The sequence below is a fragment of the Chlamydomonas reinhardtii genome, chromosome 4 (genome assembly GCF_000002595.2).
Source record: "Chlamydomonas reinhardtii strain CC-503 cw92 mt+ chromosome 4, whole genome shotgun sequence".
Lineage (NCBI taxonomy): Eukaryota > Viridiplantae > Chlorophyta > Chlorophyceae > Chlamydomonadales > Chlamydomonadaceae > Chlamydomonas > Chlamydomonas reinhardtii.
The window spans coordinates 2,950,300-2,965,784 of record NC_057007.1 but is presented as its reverse complement, the minus strand read 5'-3'; the positions used below and the strand labels follow the sequence as shown (position 1 = coordinate 2,965,784).

Genomic DNA, 15,485 nt, shown 5'->3' with positions numbered 1-15,485 from the left:
TTTGCTGCGCGAGTATTGGGCTAAAAACTCGACCTCGGAGGACGCTCCAAAGCCCATTGTTAAGTCCCGTAAGAAAAAGGCTGCTGTGGCTACCCCGGCCCAGTCTACGCCACACTCTGTTACGAAACACGGCCGTAATGTGTCAGCGCCTGTGCGCTTCTCTGTGCTCCTCGCCCACCCAGTAGTGACCAGTGGGGCACCTGAGGCCCTGCTTTCCCACGTGCTCTCGCGCACGATGGCGGTACGCTGTGGTTGATTGGTTGTCGGGACGACCAACCATTTAGGGAGGGAGGTATGTAACGAGCATCGTTACCTTCAGTACTTATAGTTACGTACGGCGGGGTCATTACCCCTCGCACCCCGTGTAACGGCTCTCGGGTTTGACACGGTCCCGATGTCCGTACTCTGGTCCTCATATTTAAGTTGTTACGATTCATACCGGGATATCTTTATCCCACCGATAACGGTTCATCACACCTGCCGTGAGGGAGACATTCGTGAGGGATGCGTTGCTTGCAGTGTTGGGCCTGTCGGGAAGGGGGCAGTGTTTATCTCTATCTCCAAAGAAACCTTGTATGGGTCAGGTGCGTGGTGTGCATGCCCATCACTGATGCTCTTGACTGGCACTGCACATAACGTGCAATGCATACGTGTCCCCGGCATGCCTTCCCCCATCCTGCTGTGGCAGTCAGGCCCCGACGCGTCTTTAAGCCAAGCCGCTATGCTCGCTTCACCGCTATTAACGATATAAGACAACTGACGGCCAATCCCTTACCCGGCCGGCTTGTGTCAGCGATTGATTGGGATCGAGGATGGAAGTTCCCCACTGTATACGAAGTCGGCCGACCACCCCGGAAACCCAGCTTAGGTGTCGTTGTTGTTCTAAATTGTAATTATATAATGAGCTTATAGAAATATGCAGCGTTATAACGTTGCGGGCATGTCGTTGCCTTGAAAGTCCGACTGGATCGCTTGGTGGAAGTGACTGGACAGTCCACTTTGTATCAGGAGAACACACTGACGCTGCTGTAAGGAGTAGTGTTCACCCTGGCCGTCGCGTCCTGACTCATTGTGAAAACCGGTACTACTGAGAAGTGGCTCGACTGGGCTCTACAGCATTTCCTTTGTTTCCACAGCCGCCGACGCTACTGCTCACATTGACATGCGAGTAATAAAAGGCAGCTAACTTTCAAATTTTCTAAAGAGCCAGCAGAAAATGGCTACGAAAGACAAAGTCTTGCAAGTCATGAAAGAGCAGACGCGTCAGCAGCTCGAGCTGTCAGTAGGAATGCAGACACACATACAGGAGATGCTGCAAGCGGTGAGTTGAGACAGGGCAGCTCACTGGAGCAAATGTTCCGCGTGTACCTGCGCGAGCGGCCCATACATTATTCCGTGCTGCCTGTGCAGTCGGTAATGCTAACTCAAGAGATTGGAGGCGCACTCGAGGCGCTTCGCGCTGGGAAACGACCTCGCGTCCACTCGTCGGCAATGGTTTTGCAGCCGCCGACGGCGTCCACAGCGCAAGCCGGGCCCCTTTACAACTCTGACAAAATGGCGCTTGGAAACACTGCGGCGAGCGAAGTGCCCTCGGCGCGCGTTCAGGGTGTACCGGCGTCCCACCTCGCAAAGACAGCCGAGCGGGGTGTCGCAACACCACCTGCCGCCGCCGCACCCCTGGCCTCGGCACCCTCCACGTCTTCCAGCCGATCCCAAAGCAGCATGCTGTTTGGTTGCAGCCATTCGCCGGCCGCCGCGAGCGTGAGCCTGGGCGCGTCGGAGGAGGGCCCCGACGGGCTGCGGCGCTTGCCGTCCTCCGCCCGCAGCCTCGGGCTCCACCCCTGCAGCTCGCTGACGACGATCCCCTGCAGCCCCGCGCACGGCATCACACGCAGCCAAAGCGGAATTACGGTGGACACCACAACCACAACCATGACCACAATCAGCAGCGGCCGTGCGCCCAAGCCGCCGCGCGCCAGCGTGTTCAGCCCGGCGGCCTACCCCCAGCACCCGCAACAACAGCAGACGCGGCCCCTACTGCCGCCGCTTCCGCCGCTGACCGCGGCGCCCAGCAGTGCAGCCTCCTCCGCAGCGGCGACGCCGGCGGCTGCGGTGGCCTTTCAGCAACCGGCCATGCTGGAGTTGATCGACCAACCGCCACTGAGCGTTTCGTCTTCCTTCGGCGCCGCCAGCTTTGGCCGCCAAAGCAGCGGCACCGCAGCCGGCCTTTGCTCCTCCACGAGCAGTGGATTCGAGCCGGCGGCTTTGCTCTACTCGAGCGGCAGGGGCGTCGCGTCGGGCATCAGCCTGTCTTCCCCAACCTCGCCATCGCCGTCACTGTCGCTCTCCTCTGCGCCCTGCGCTTTGGTGCCGCCGCCGCCAATGCTGCCGCAGCCGCAGCCGCCGCAGCCGCAGTACCTGCTCGGAACTGGTGGTTGCGTTGCCCACAGCAATCACGCGTCGATGGTGCCGGTGGTGCCACTGGTGTCGATGCAGTCAATGCCATCGATGACATCCAGGATGTCCACGGCGACACCTGCCAAGAAGCGCAAGACCAGTCGCGCCGCGCATGCGGGGCCGACGCTGGTCCCGACACCCACGGTCGCAGCCGCAGCCTCGGCCGGCGCAGGCGCAGGCGCAGGCGCGGCTACCACGGCCACCCGCCGTTGGCACGTGCACCACGATCACGGCCAGGGGCAGCCCCGCGTCCTGCAGGCCAGACGCAGCACGGCGGCGACAGCAGCTGCACTGGTAGCACCAGGCGCCGCCGCCACCTCCGCTGCCGCCGCCTCCCGCGCCACCGGTGCTGCAACTTTCGCGCCGCTGGCGGCTGGCCTCGCCTCCACTGCGTCACTGCACCCCTACACCTTCACCGGGAGCTACTTCTCAAACCCCAGCGTGGTGGCACAGCTACAGGCCATGCAGCTCGCCGTGATGCCGACGCCGATGCCGATGCAGGCTGTGGCTTCCGGCGCAAGCACTGCTGCGTTCAACATGGCCGCATCCGCGCCGGCCCTCCCAGCCATGGCCCCGCCCCCCACGGCGGCGGCGGCGCCCGCCGCGGCGGCTGGTGGTGGTTGCACGGTACCGGAGTATGACCCCATCTCGGCCGCCGCATTAATGCTAGATCTGGATTCCAAGGATGCGGCCCCGATGGATCCATGTGGCGGTTTCGAGTTCCAGGCTGACGCGGCATGTGACCCGTGGGCGCAGTTGTTCCACGAGGATTGAGCCCTTGGCGGCGGCGCGGCGGCGCCCTTGCGGCGGCAAAACCTTACTTGGCGGTGCTTGGTTGCAGAGATTGAGTATTGGGGAGGTCCGGGCCAATGGTCTGGAGGTCAAATGGTTGAGGTATTGCAGCCGCTGGCCCCGGCATGTATGGAGTGCAGGGGTGGAATGTATGAGATCGGGTTGTTGCCGTGAAGCGAGCTGTTGTTGGTGTGTGTCGTGGCGACGGCCTGGCGGGGTGCTCGTGTGCGAGACTACTGTGCTGGGTTGCGTGTTGGTTGATGCTTGGTTGTCAATGCCTCGCCTGCCTGCTGCGTATGTGGGCGTGGTGTTGGTTTGGCAGGTGGGGGCGGGGGCGCTGTGGTGGGTGCGTGCGCAGTATCGGCCTGCAGTTTCGTGTGAGGAATGCGGAGTCGTGCGAGGTGTGGCCTGGAATTGGAGCACGCGCAGTGGGCAGCCTCAGGTAATTTGCAGTCTGGGGGGCTAATGCTTACTGTGCCAAATTGAGCAATGAGTTTGACTGCTGCGGCAGGCACCGCAGGCGGCCTTTACACGTGTGCGATCTGGCCGCATGCGGTTGCCCGCGCATTGGTGATTTCAGCCACTAAGCTGCAAGTGTGTTGAAGCAAACAGTCCTACCTTCTTGACGCCTACTTGTCCGCGGCGCTTCGTTATCTGCGGCATAGACGGCTGGGACTAAGCGGTGCGTATTTTTGCGTTCGGGACATGTCAGACTCGAAGCTATAGCAACAATGCCGTGCGAGGCTGTCTAAATCTGAGGGTTTTGGTACTACCGTAATGTATGAGTACGGGGTAGGTAAAATCGTGGCCGCATTGTGAGCTCTTTGTACAGTCGACGCAGGGCCATGCATGCGCGCAGCATGAAAGTGCCTATGGGTGCTGTGTGCGTACGCTGGGCCCGTGCAAGGGGCATGTGAAATGCATGCGCGGCGGGATGTCTGCGTTTTGGGTCCCGTGTTTTGCACTGGGGCTACAATGGAAGGGAGGAATTGAAGAACTCCTGCTCGCAGTGGGGGTTGGTGGGTGGGTGCCGCAGTCCACTGCTCAGGAGGGGGCAAGCGTTGTTGGGCCATTTGTGGATGCACTCGTGGCTGGTGTGACGTTAAGCAGCAAGGGGCGGTGCCGTAGTAGCAAAAAGATTCATTGGGGCGGCGGGACTGTGTGTCTGGAAGGGTTAAGTTTGTCCGCTTGCGCCCGTGCGTTGTAAGGTTTGGACTGGGCGTAAGGGTATGTGATGTGGTATGTGATGTGGTACGGGCGATGACACTAACAACCACCATGGAATGGACCGAAGCGTAATACGTGGGCGCATGCCGTTTTTGTGGCTTGGGGGTGCATAAATGTGTTTTGGCGCGTGCTTGGTCATGCAGCCTGCTGCATGTGCTGCTGCATGCGCCCACGGTTGCCGGCAGCTCTCGCTGGACTGGTAATGAATACTTAGGTCAGTGCAAGCTTTTAAATGGCTTCGGTACTGCATTCTCTTCGGGCTCGTGATGCGCCACGGTGTCGCTGCTGGCGTGTACAACGCAACGGATGCTCTTTGTTGATTGCCGAGACTGAATATCAGCCGGGACCGAATCGGAAGTGGGTCCGCACGTTTTGGCTTATTCCGGGAGTGCCGGGAGGACGTGAAGTATTAATGTACTGGTCGTCGCACGTATTAAGCTGTCCTACCTATCATTTTCATCGCATTGCCCTGTTTTTGTTCGTGGAACCTTTGCCAGGGGGCTCATGCAAAGGCAAGGGTTGCATGCGGCGGCGCCACCTGCTTGTTGTTGCATCAATGTAGTTAGCAGGAGGCCGGCGCACTGAGCTAGCGTGTCTAGCTGACCCGCGTGTGTGTTTCGTGGCAGGTACGAACCACACACATGGCTGGCGGATAGACAGCAAACACGCATGGCCGTTTGGGTATGAAGTGCGGGATTTGCTTTTGAGGAACATGCGTATGCGGTATCATCTGTATGTGGTGGTGCGTGTTGTCTGCGTGTTTGTGCTACCAAGCGCACGGCCGAAGTTCGCCTGCATGCAGAGGAATCCCGTATTTCTTGGGGCCACGTGGGGCGTGCATGGCGCGCGCAAGGTGGGGCCCCACCCACGGCTTGGCCCCTCGACCCATTATCCATGCGATTGCGCAGGACCCGCTTACACGTGTACTTGCAATAGTAGATTCGGCGGTTGCGGGGCCGCCGGTTGCTCCCCTGCGAGCCAGAGGGTAGCACGCCTTGTGTCTGTCTTGGCGCTGCCAAGAAGAGCGGCGGGCTCGTGCGCATCAGCGCGTGCGCGTGTGTTGTTATAATCATGCATTACTAAAGCGTACGTACGCGCACGATTTGACTTACTATGAAGAGTTTCTGTACTAAATTATTTACAATCGGAGGAGCTACCATGTAGTCACAGGTGGTAAGCGTGCGTACGTGCTTGCGCGATCGGTATCAGGAGGCAGCTGACGTGGCGGATTGAGCGTTGAGGGGACCAGCGGTTGTATCTAGCCTGAAGGTACCGGGAGACGTGGTTGGGGGGAGGGTTCACAGCGGTGTCGAATATAATAAAGAGCGTTGAGTGCGCGAGATGGGGTATTACCGACTATCAGTATGGTTACGAACGTAACCTCACATGTAGGGGGGGCACGAATGCGGCCGCGTACAACTCAAGTTGATGTCGCAATGTCCTAAAGCTACGTGAATGGGGCGTTGCCAACCAGCCATGTATCCTTACGGACGCGCCAACCTATTGAGACCTGTGCTTGGTGCTGCATTCTGACGGCTGGCATGGTGTGCACGGGACAAATATCACCATCTTGCGGAGAAAAGCACGGAGATGCAAAGGCTCGTGGCGGCATCACATCCGTAATCACGCATTAGGTGGAGGTGCGTGTGTGGGTGGGTGTGGGTGGGTCGGTGGGCAGGGGATGTGTCGTATCGTTTAGACCAGATATCACGTAAGCAGCAAGCCAATTTTCATAGCGATTTTGAGTTCATACGTCACTCTAGTACTCGTGTAAGCTTCACACGACAATAGAACATGCCGTTCATCCTCTATACTATGTATTAGGTGAGTGTGATGCCGTGTGGGAGAAGCAGAGGCATGTGGCCCGACGCCCCTACTGTGGATCGGTCCAACTGCGGTGGATTATGCAGATCGGTATGGGACGCGTCGAGTCTCAGGTTGCCCTGGCCTATTTGCAACCAGCGTGATTACTGTCGGATGTGTGAACGTAGCGTGGGTGCGATTATATCGGTGTCAGCTTCGAGGAGGCAAGGACTTCTTCTGCACAGGACGCGGCGATGGCGAGACCGTGAGAGCCTTGATTGGTACCGGCTGGACACGGAATGAGCGGACAGAGAGGGTGCTGTAACAAACGTTGCTACCATGCCCTGCGCGTCATCAGCTGCTGAGCCCTCACAAGCGGGTTAACGGGAAACCCATCATCCCACTTCAGAAGTCAGTTTGGTCAACAGGCACACAGGCACACTGTCGTCCACAGGGGTGTGGGAAAGGGTTGAGACAACGCATTCATTGCAATATGGGCAACCCTGGCGTACGCAGGGGGGGGGTAGAAAGCTCAGATTCTTACCCCATGCTCAAAATTACAGAGCTTTAGGAGAGCATTATGCACGTACTTTTAGTTTTTTAAGGGGGTGTCTGGTGAGAAAGTTCTGGGCCGCCAAAGTTGGGGGGTCGGTCCTCATCCCTGGGGGTCCGTCGGGTTTCGGGAGCCCATCCTGGCGGATTTCGGGAAGCGCCCCACAAGCAGAAATAGGGGCCAAACGCTGCAGTACGAGGCTCATATGTGCACGTTATGACGTAATAAGCACAAACAAAACGTGGGAGGGCTAAGTTGCGCGTCCGGGCGTGGACATGTCGGGACATGTCTCCACATTCAACACATGCGCACTGACACAGCTGGGCTCTGAAGCGCTGGTGCGCACGAGTTCACATCTAACAAGGCTGCCAATGCACATTGTCCATTCGTCACGCGGCAGAGAGTTGAGCGCGGGGTGGTGTGGGTCGAGGCGATTTCCATGGATAGGATCCCGCCGGTGACTGAAGTCTCAGAACAGGACCGCTGATGACACGGAGTGATAGTGCTCGTCAAGAGGAGTCCATTGACACCACTTTGGTATTAAATGGAGGGGTTTTAACCCCTGAACAACAAGGTTTTGTCCGTCAGGGGGTCGGTCGTCCCCTCAAGGGGGGTCCCGGGGGATTTCGGGGCATGGGGTCTGGCACTTTGTTTCCTACCCCCCCCCTGGCGTACGCATTAGTTCCGCAACGCACGTCGATAAGAGCATTAAAGCATACCGATATCAGAGGTGGAGGTTCCGAGAAGTGTGTTGCCGCAATGCTATGCAACGCGAGCACGCCTACGCCGGCTAGTACTGACGCCAATGGAATAAGCACTCAACCAGCACAGAGGCCCCTGCCCTGGCGCGTCCTATCCTATCACGTACTCCCGTTGTTGTGCACAAGCGCCCTACGTTCGATTTGAGATTGGGATTTCGATACACACTCGTGGAGCGTGTGCATTGACCTGCGCCCAAACACGTCCTGGCGGCTCTAGGACCTGCCACCGAGGCCCAACCCACGGCCCAACCCACGGCCCAACCGCCTAATCCGTTGCGGGTGAAACCGTACGCATTAGTTCCTCGTCAACACTCGTCAATAACCGTATGATTAGCTGAGACTTCCAGGGCCAGGCAGGGCCAGGATCCAATTTCCCGACGTAGTAGTCATGGAGCATGGTGCAGGCGCGCAGATTTGAGGAGTGCGGGCGAGACGCCGAGACGGCCAGGGATGCATGGGCCCTGTTCGGGCGGCTGCCAGAAGCTGCCATCTATGGAGCCCACCTGCGAATGTGCCGGCAGCAGCCCGCCCCTATTTATTGTTATTTATTCGGAAAGCACTGATAATTGTGTGATGCTTGACCATTAACAGACCTTGTCAGGCGTCGACAAAGCGCAAGTTGACCGCACCCGACGATTGAAGACAGCAGCCGTATGTTTTAAACCCATCGGCACACCGTAGACAGTCCATCACTATCATGCCGCTAGTATATGTAAGCGTATGCCAGGGCTCTGTGGCGCTCGCGGAGTATGCGGGTGAGAGAAGCATTCGGTCGCGAAGCGTGTGCGGGAGCTTCGCGAGCGACGCTGCGCTAGGAGCACCTTTTTGGTCGACAAAACAAGTTAGCGCTGAGCAACGGGTTGGGGCTGTCGCGGGCTGGGATGCTGCGGAAGCTGCGTGGGTGCCGTAGAACCAGGCGGCACGCAGGCACCCCTGCGTACGCGCCCTGCTCCCCTGTCGAACCCCCATGTAGCCCGGCGCCCCCTACGTACCGGTCTATGTAATATCCGTGGCGTTGGACTTCTCTGTATTCCATTGCAGCTGCCGGATCAGGCGCATACCACATCGCAACCCCGCTACGATGCCTTGTCCAAACTGCCACATAGCACGCTCCGCAATTTGTAGATAGCAAGCCTAGGCAGCATCCCTACAGTGGGCCCCGGAGACCGCAAACATGCAACCAAACACGTCATGCATTGCGCCTGCGCTCACGCCTACCCAGAACTATTGCAGCACTACACCAACCTACGCGGACTTACGGTATCATGTCCATCCTGCAAGGTGCCACACGCCCGACACACCCACACGGCCACATAGCCCTGTATTCCTGCGCGCCACGCGCCGTGACGTAGCCTTACTGCGCCTCACTCTCTTGACGGCATCTTTATCACAACTCAGGCTTCCAAGGCAACTTTGCGGTGGTTGCTCGCGATTATCTGGACAAAGCCACCAAGCTGGAGGGCAAGAGCCGATACGAGGTTGATGGCCACTCCCTGAACTTCCTCAATCGCGGCGGATTCAGTGAGTCTAAGCCTCATGCGCAACCGATGAATCTCTGATTGATGGCAGCAGCACTCAGTGAGCACTCAGTGAGCACTCACTGGGCACTGATCTCCATCTCATGCCCTCCTCTCCCTCCCCTCCATCCCACCTCTCCTCTCCCACCCCAACCCACCGCTGCCGCTCCCTCTCCCCCAGCCTATCTGGTGATAGCCAGTGTGGACAGCGGCGTGGCGCTGCCCTCCGCCTTCCTGGACAAAGTGGAGGCAGAGTTCCGGGCCAAGTACGGCGCCGGGCTGCAGCTGGGCGCGGCGGCCGGCTCGCTGAACGCCACATTCGGCAAGCAGCTTAAGCAGTTGACGGAGAACGCCACGCAGCACCCGGAGGAGTTCTCCAAGGTCGCGGCCGTGCAAAAGAAGGTGCGGGGGGAGCTGCAGAGTGCAGACTGGTGCAAGCCCAGGGCTGTTACGCCTGCGCCGGCTACGGCATGTGGCCCTATGCCTTATCACCATATGCATAACGACCCACAGCGACCATCACTTTACACTTAAAATGGCTGTCTATTGGCTTCTTCGGTGGTTCTATCTGTGTGCGTGTGCCTGCAGGTTGACGAGGCGAAGGCGGTCATGGTTGACAACATCGACGCGGTTTTGAAGCGCGGCGAGAAGCTGGAGCAGATACAGGAGAAGACCGAGGACCTCATGGCGGAGGTGCGGGCAAGATTTGTGCATGTGTAACAGGTTGGGAAACTTCCATATGGGCTGCGTGGATGTGTGGATGTGCGTGCGTGTCAGGGAGGGAGGGAGGGCTCCCGCGTGCGGAACAGCGGAAGGGCGCCGCGCGTAAGCCAGAGCCGCTGTGGATGAGTGTGGACAGAGCGGCATCCTTCTGGCCGTTGCGCCGCACCACACTGCTCTGGCCGCCGTGTCACGTGTGACCCTGCAATCAACAAGCCCTCGCCCGACCCAAATGACCGCGCGCCACAGGCCGACCGCTTCCGCGACGGCGCGGTGCGCGTGAAGCGGAAGCTGTGGTGGCAGAACTGCAAGATGAAGATCGTGGTGGCCCTTGCGGTCATCCTGCTGGCGGTGGTCATCTTCCTGCTGGTCTGCTTCTCGGGCGGCAACTGCCTCAAGTGAACATGGGGAATTGAGGCCAGTCAAGAAGGAGCATGTTTCTTTCTGATGATGGGCAGCGCTGTGTGCCGGGGACAGCTTGTGGAGGGCTTCGGCACCCGCCGGCAAGTGCAGGGTGGGGCTGGTGCGGCCAGGGCCATGGGCACAATGTGTGGCATGATCGCCCTCCGATATGAGGTCCAAGCCCCAGGAATTCCGCGCCGAGGCGTGTCGGGACTGCACTTATGGCGATGTGTGGGGACAGAGGGTACCGTACTTCAGTTGGCTCAAGTAGTTTGGGGTGTGGGTTTCACAGCTGTGCCTTGCGACACGCGGCACCAGTGTGGACGGGGCTAGGAAGTGTTGCGGCAGACTGTGAAAAGCGCACGTGTGTGTGTGTGTGTGTGCGTGCGTGTGACGACTGATGCAGCGATGTATGTTGCAGTGTCGTCTTGCCTTGTGAACTTGAACCTCTCGGAACATTCATGCTCGAATCTATATCAAGGTATTGCAGATTGTGCGTACACGTGTATGGTGTGGCGCATTTACGCCTCACCCCAGTACATCTTAATGCCATCTCCTGTATTGGTCCATTGTGTGTCGGGGGGGGGGGGGGCTGACAACATAGGGTGCCGTAAAAGTCCAAGGCTGTTTACGGCCTTTCCATGGACAGTGCTATGCGTTGCAGTGGTCTTCATCCCATGTGCCGTGTTAGCCTGGATTAGGATTTGTACGGCTGGTGGTGGGATGGATCCCAAAGGCTGGGCCCCTACCACAAATGCGCGCATGGCGCGGACTAAGAAGCGGTGAGATGGGACAGGGCAAGGTGCAGGTTGGTGTAGTCCCGTGGACTATGAAGCGGATCACGCTGCGAATGCCAGGTACAGGACGGGGCCATGCCTGCCGCATGTTGTACACGGGCTTGGAAAGAGCGCGGAGACGCAGACGCGCAGCACATGGGCTTGACCTCACTTGGAAAGTGACAACGCCCACAGTAACTCAGTAAGTGCGCACATTGTTGGAAAGTGAGAATGCAATGTAAAACTGCAATCAGTGCCAGCATGCTTCAGAAGACACGAAAGGGTGGACGGGGCTGACAAGTGCGGGGTCTTACATTCCCGTCAAAGCGTCCCGTCTTTTGCGAACTTGCTTCCCTTGCCGTGTCCCATTGCACCCACATATCGAGCTTTCCTTTGAAAGAGCCTCATCCGCACCAGTTCCACGAAACAGCGCGCTCGCCAACCCTAGCGCCCTCGAAACACCACACATGGAGCCAACGCTATGCCGCCGTTTCACCCACCGAATGCCCCCACTGGTATCTCCATTTGGCTTGGCCAGACACTATTTACTGCGCAGCTAACTGGCGCGCATCACGAACCCGTTATCACCATTCACCAAGCGGGCAAACCGCCGTGATCGCCAACGGCGGCAGCATGCAAATCGCCGTGACCGCCGTCCAGCGCCCCTCTCCAGCACGCAGGACACGCGCGCCCCAAGCCTTGCAAGGCAAGTATCACGAATGAGCCGTTTACTTGAGGCAGTTGCCGCCCGAGAAGCAGACCAGCAGGAAGATGACCACCGCCAGCAGGATGACCGCCAGAGCCACCACGATCTTCATCCTGCGGCCCGGCAGTGAAGGTTGTCTCAATGCCCGTTTTGGTGTGGAGCATGCGTAGTGTCAAACGGCCCGTACAACAACCCGACGCAGCAGCACCGGGGCGCACACGCTTCGCGGCTTGGGATTAGAAGAGAATATGAAGGGGCCACTCACTTGCAGTTCTGCCACCACATCTTGCGGCGCAACGTGCGGCCTGTCCGCTGGAAGCGGTCGGCCTGCATGGCGGTTGTTCCAGGCGCGCGGGTTGGTTTCTGTGGCTGGCAGCACCCGAGGTAACTGCCCCCGGCTGCACGCTTCGGTGCCCAGTGCCCGACACACCCGATCCCTACCCGCCATGCACTCCACATCCGTACGCGCCATACCGCGGAAGATGCAAATCCAACACCACCCTGTTACAGCACGCATCCCCCAAACCGCACCTCGTTCATGAGGTTCTCGGTCTTGTCGGTCAGCAGCTCCAGCTTCTCGCCGCGCGCCAGCACCTTCTCGATGTTCTCCGTCATGATGCCCTTCACCTCATCCACCTGGGAACGACACACACATAGCTCACATCTGTTACGAGACAGCAGCGTGATGTGTGCGCAGCCTGACACGACCCGGCTCAGGACGCACAGCGGGACAGGGCAGCGCCCGCCCGACCCAGTACCGCGGCCCATCGCCAGGTCTGACATGGTCTGGTGCGGCCGGCGGACAACGTGGCAACATAGCCCCAGACCCGCGTTCCCATACTTAGGCCACATCGTCACCTACCGTATTGGCCCACACCCGCTTGAGCAGACACATCTGCAACATGAACTCCGACCCCCACCGGTATGCAGCCCCCCTTCCCAAAGGCGTTCCTTGCAGCCGGCCCAGTTCCAGCTTCCATGACCTCCCCGCCTGCCTCCCCAGCAGCTGCTGCCTGGCCCCCCCCCCTCACCTTCTTCTGCACGGACGCCACCTTGGAGTACTCCTCCGGGTACTGCGTCGCGTGCTCCATCATTGACTTGAGCTGCTTGCTGCGGGGGCGCCAAGATGTAGACAGAAACCAACGACGGCAGCGGGGTGAGGGGTTTTGCGGAAGCGTGCCTGAGCACATGCGCTTGCCATGCCATTCAACCGGCAAGCTGGCCCCCCTCATATTCATTGGGCATTCCGCCCTGGCCCTTGCTTCCGCATGCTCCGTGTGCCTCCTTCCTACCCTCTCTCGCCCCCCTCCTGGCCCAGCCTCATCCTCACCCCCCCCCCCCCGCTCCGGAAACTACCCACCCCCTACCCCCACTGCCCTACCCTCATCCCCAGATCCCCTCCCATGTGACCGCATCCCCATCTCACCCGAACGAGCCGTTGAGGCCGCCCTCCTTGGCGCCCGCGGCTTTGTCTGCGAACTTCATGGCAAACTCTGAGGCCATCTTGTCCAGGAAGGCGCTGGGGATGGCTCGCCCGTACGCCTCATCAGCAACCACCAGGTAGGCTGTGCAGGGGTGGAGGCGTGGGATAGAGGGTTGTGAGCAGGGGCAGGGACAGGGGCAGAGCTCAGCTATGGCGGGCACGCAGGACCGGTTTGGGTGCGGCTGCTAGTGGTGGTGGTGGTGGTGGTGGTGGTGGTGGGGCGGCAGCTGGTGTCGGCAGAGCGGGTGCAGAGGAGCGTAATCCTGGCTAAGCCCTGCCCGGTATCACACGGTATCGCTGCAGTGTCACACGACTCACTGAATCCGCCGCGGTTGAGGAAGTTGAAGGTGTGGCCGTCCACGTTGAAGGTGAACTTGCCCTGCAGAGCCCGACGTTGAATGTGGGTTGGCGTGAGGGATGCGCACACGCGTAGTAGCACGCGTCACCTGCCAACCCCACCACCCTCAAAGCCCACGCCGGTCCCTGCGGTGCAACCCTACGCCTTCCAAAGGCCTGCCAGATCTCACCTCATTCTGCATGATGTCAAGCAAGTTGGCGGGAATGGTGGCAGAGGCAGGCGGGAGGTTCAGGGTCAGAGTCGTTCGGCGGATTGCTGGCTGGATGTTGCTGCGCTTGCCCCGAACACCCCCTCAGCACGCAGACTACATGCCATGCGCTCCGCAGTCCTTGGCGCAAACGCCGGCAAGTGCATTGGGCTTGTTCAGACCGCTTGCCCTTTACGCTCACCTTCCCGGCCTTCTCCAGGTAGTCTTTGGCGACAGCCCCAAAATTTCCACTAAACGCCGCATATTCTGCCAACGTTACGGTCCCTTGCGAGACCGAGCTGTAAATCAGCGGCATTTGCTGTTCCCTTGCTCAAGGAAGGTCGGAGTGATGGCCTGAACCGCCGAGAGCGGCAGGAAGGCAAAGGTAGCTGCTGTCTGGGCTGGCCAACAGCAAAAGTTAGAAAGCCTGTGCGTGGAGTTCGGGAGCCGGTCTCCTGCTTGGCCCCCACTGATGCAAATTCCGCCTATGTCTACGGAGGGAGGCGAGAGCGTCGTCAAACTAGTATATTGTAATGTCAATGACGCAGCGGGCCCTTTGTTGAATGTAACAAGCGTCAGTCAGAGCCTTTCGCGAAGGTCAACGCGTTCAAGAAGCCAGCACAGCTCTCTGGGTCCAGAGAGACTATTAAATGCAGCAAGTTATTCGAGGGAGATATGTGCAAGAACGTTGCGCTGGGGTCCAGAGTGGGCTCCGCGTTGAATTCCGTGCCATGTCGTACGCGTGCCATGGGATGGTTGTTGGCCAGCCCCGACCCCCCCCCCGTTCCACTGACTCTGCCCGCACATCAGGCCCCTTGGCTATCTTTTGCAACTGGATGCACTGCTGTGTCCTCATCAGCTGCCGGGCCCGGTCACGGCTTGCCTTGGCCAATGTTCCCGTCCTGCGTTGCTACACATGTTCCCGGAGAGCCACCCAGATGGCAGAAGCTTGCTTTGCGCATTAGAAGCAATTTTGGGACTTGCTTCTCCACACGGGCTAGCTGGCTGGCTGGAGCGCGTCTTGGGGCTGCCCACTCGTGTCCTTCTGCCGTAAGGTGCTCCCCAGGGCTTTCCCGACGCCCTGCGAGCTACCACTCGACTCCTTCAGCCATTTACATCTCCCGCATTTCCAATTCCCGTCAATCCTCTATGCCGACCCTCCCGCGCTTTCACCTGCGATGAGGCGCACATGAGCCCCGTGCATGAGCCCCGCCTGTGGGCCGACCTGCATAAGAGAATCACATCACCGCTTCATCGAATTTAAAGCACCACTCCTGTGGTCTTTTGGTTAGGTACCAACCTGAGACTGCTTGCAAATGCCGTTCGGCGACAAACACGAAAATCTAGGGTGTCGATAGACGTGTCATTAACGCATTTCAGCTTCATTGTCCAATTTGTGAAACCGGAGCGGGAGCGGGAGCGACAGTGAGCTTTCAAGAATGTCAAGACGGCGAGACGGGGAGGGCGACCAGGCTCTGCCCCTGATAGAGAAGCCGGCCCCTAAGAAATCTACTCTTCTGACGGTTTGCCCTTTCATTCTGGGTGAGTCCGAGGCGCCGGATCCGGTTCGGCACGTGTATGTCCATTTTTGACGTCCGCTTTTTGCGCGACCGCTCCCGCATTCCCGCCCCTGACTCACAGGCAATGAGTTCTGTGAGCGCCTGGCGTATTATGGGTGAGCGTGGCCACACTGTGTTTTCTGCGGCTGTCCGCAGCCGCCTGCACCGTTGCGTCGGTATAACA

At 59.2% G+C, this 15,485-nt stretch overlaps 5 protein-coding genes across 5 annotated transcripts in view; 4 read left to right on the top strand and 1 right to left on the bottom strand.

Moving 5' to 3' along the window:
- Positions 1–742: 742 nt before the first annotated feature.
- CHLRE_04g224850v5 (uncharacterized protein) lies at positions 743–3,348 on the top strand. Its single transcript, XM_043061968.1, has 2 exons — positions 743–1,321; positions 1,411–3,348. The coding sequence occupies exons 1-2, from the start codon at positions 1,217–1,219 to the stop codon at positions 3,229–3,231; spliced, it is 1,926 nt and encodes a 641-aa protein (XP_042925320.1). The 5' UTR covers positions 743–1,216; the 3' UTR covers positions 3,232–3,348.
- A 54-nt stretch (positions 3,349–3,402) lies between these two features.
- Positions 3,403–6,616, top strand: CHLRE_04g224826v5 (uncharacterized protein). Its single transcript, XM_043061967.1, has one exon. The coding sequence runs from the start codon at positions 3,524–3,526 to the stop codon at positions 3,713–3,715; it is 192 nt and encodes a 63-aa protein (XP_042925319.1). The 5' UTR covers positions 3,403–3,523; the 3' UTR covers positions 3,716–6,616.
- Positions 6,617–8,172: 1,556 nt separating this feature from the next.
- On the top strand, positions 8,173–11,262 carry CHLRE_04g224800v5 (uncharacterized protein). Its single transcript, XM_001692260.2, has 5 exons — positions 8,173–8,348; positions 8,992–9,114; positions 9,292–9,512; positions 9,699–9,803; positions 10,080–11,262. The coding sequence occupies exons 1-5, from the start codon at positions 8,291–8,293 to the stop codon at positions 10,230–10,232; spliced, it is 660 nt and encodes a 219-aa protein (XP_001692312.1). The 5' UTR covers positions 8,173–8,290; the 3' UTR covers positions 10,233–11,262.
- Positions 11,263–11,306: 44 nt separating this feature from the next.
- On the bottom strand, positions 11,307–14,409 carry CHLRE_04g224750v5 (uncharacterized protein). The gene is made up of 8 exons (XM_043061966.1): positions 13,945–14,409; positions 13,725–13,730; positions 13,516–13,576; positions 13,141–13,279; positions 12,746–12,824; positions 12,246–12,350; positions 11,980–12,041; positions 11,307–11,827 (listed from the first exon to the last, which is right to left on the bottom strand). Exons 1-8 carry the CDS (start codon positions 14,056–14,058, stop codon positions 11,737–11,739), a joined length of 657 nt encoding a protein of 218 aa, XP_042925318.1. The 5' UTR covers positions 14,059–14,409; the 3' UTR covers positions 11,307–11,736.
- Positions 14,410–15,013: 604 nt separating this feature from the next.
- Positions 15,014–15,485, top strand: part of CHLRE_04g224700v5 (uncharacterized protein) — a 10,735-nt gene continuing 10,263 nt past the window's right edge. Inside the window, exons 1-2 of the mRNA XM_043061965.1 lie at positions 15,014–15,284; positions 15,384–15,417. Of these exons, the coding sequence (XP_042925317.1) occupies positions 15,182–15,284; positions 15,384–15,417 (137 nt within the window). The 5' untranslated portion in view covers positions 15,014–15,181. The remainder of the gene's footprint in view (positions 15,285–15,383; positions 15,418–15,485) is intronic.

Coding starts and splice junctions, on each gene's coding strand:
- CHLRE_04g224850v5 (XM_043061968.1), top strand. CDS start 1,217: ATGGCTACGAAAGACAAAGTCTTGCAAGTCATGAAAGAGCAGACGCGT. Junction 1,322..1,410: donor TACAGGAGATGCTGCAAGCG/GTGAGTTGAGAC, acceptor CTGCCTGTGCAG/TCGGTAATGCTAACTCAAGA.
- CHLRE_04g224826v5 (XM_043061967.1), top strand. CDS start 3,524: ATGCCTCGCCTGCCTGCTGCGTATGTGGGCGTGGTGTTGGTTTGGCAG.
- CHLRE_04g224800v5 (XM_001692260.2), top strand. CDS start 8,291: ATGCCGCTAGTATATGTAAGCGTATGCCAGGGCTCTGTGGCGCTCGCG. Junction 9,115..9,291: donor CCTCAATCGCGGCGGATTCA/GTGAGTCTAAGC, acceptor CCTCTCCCCCAG/CCTATCTGGTGATAGCCAGT. Junction 9,804..10,079: donor CCGAGGACCTCATGGCGGAG/GTGCGGGCAAGA, acceptor CGCGCGCCACAG/GCCGACCGCTTCCGCGACGG.
- CHLRE_04g224750v5 (XM_043061966.1), bottom strand. CDS start 14,058: ATGCCGCTGATTTACAGCTCGGTCTCGCAAGGGACCGTAACGTTGGCA. Junction 12,825..13,140: donor GGCCTCAACGGCTCGTTCGG/GTGAGATGGGGA, acceptor GCGCCCCCGCAG/CAAGCAGCTCAAGTCAATGA. Junction 12,042..12,245: donor CCGAGAACCTCATGAACGAG/GTGCGGTTTGGG, acceptor ACCGCCATGCAG/GCCGACCGCTTCCAGCGGAC.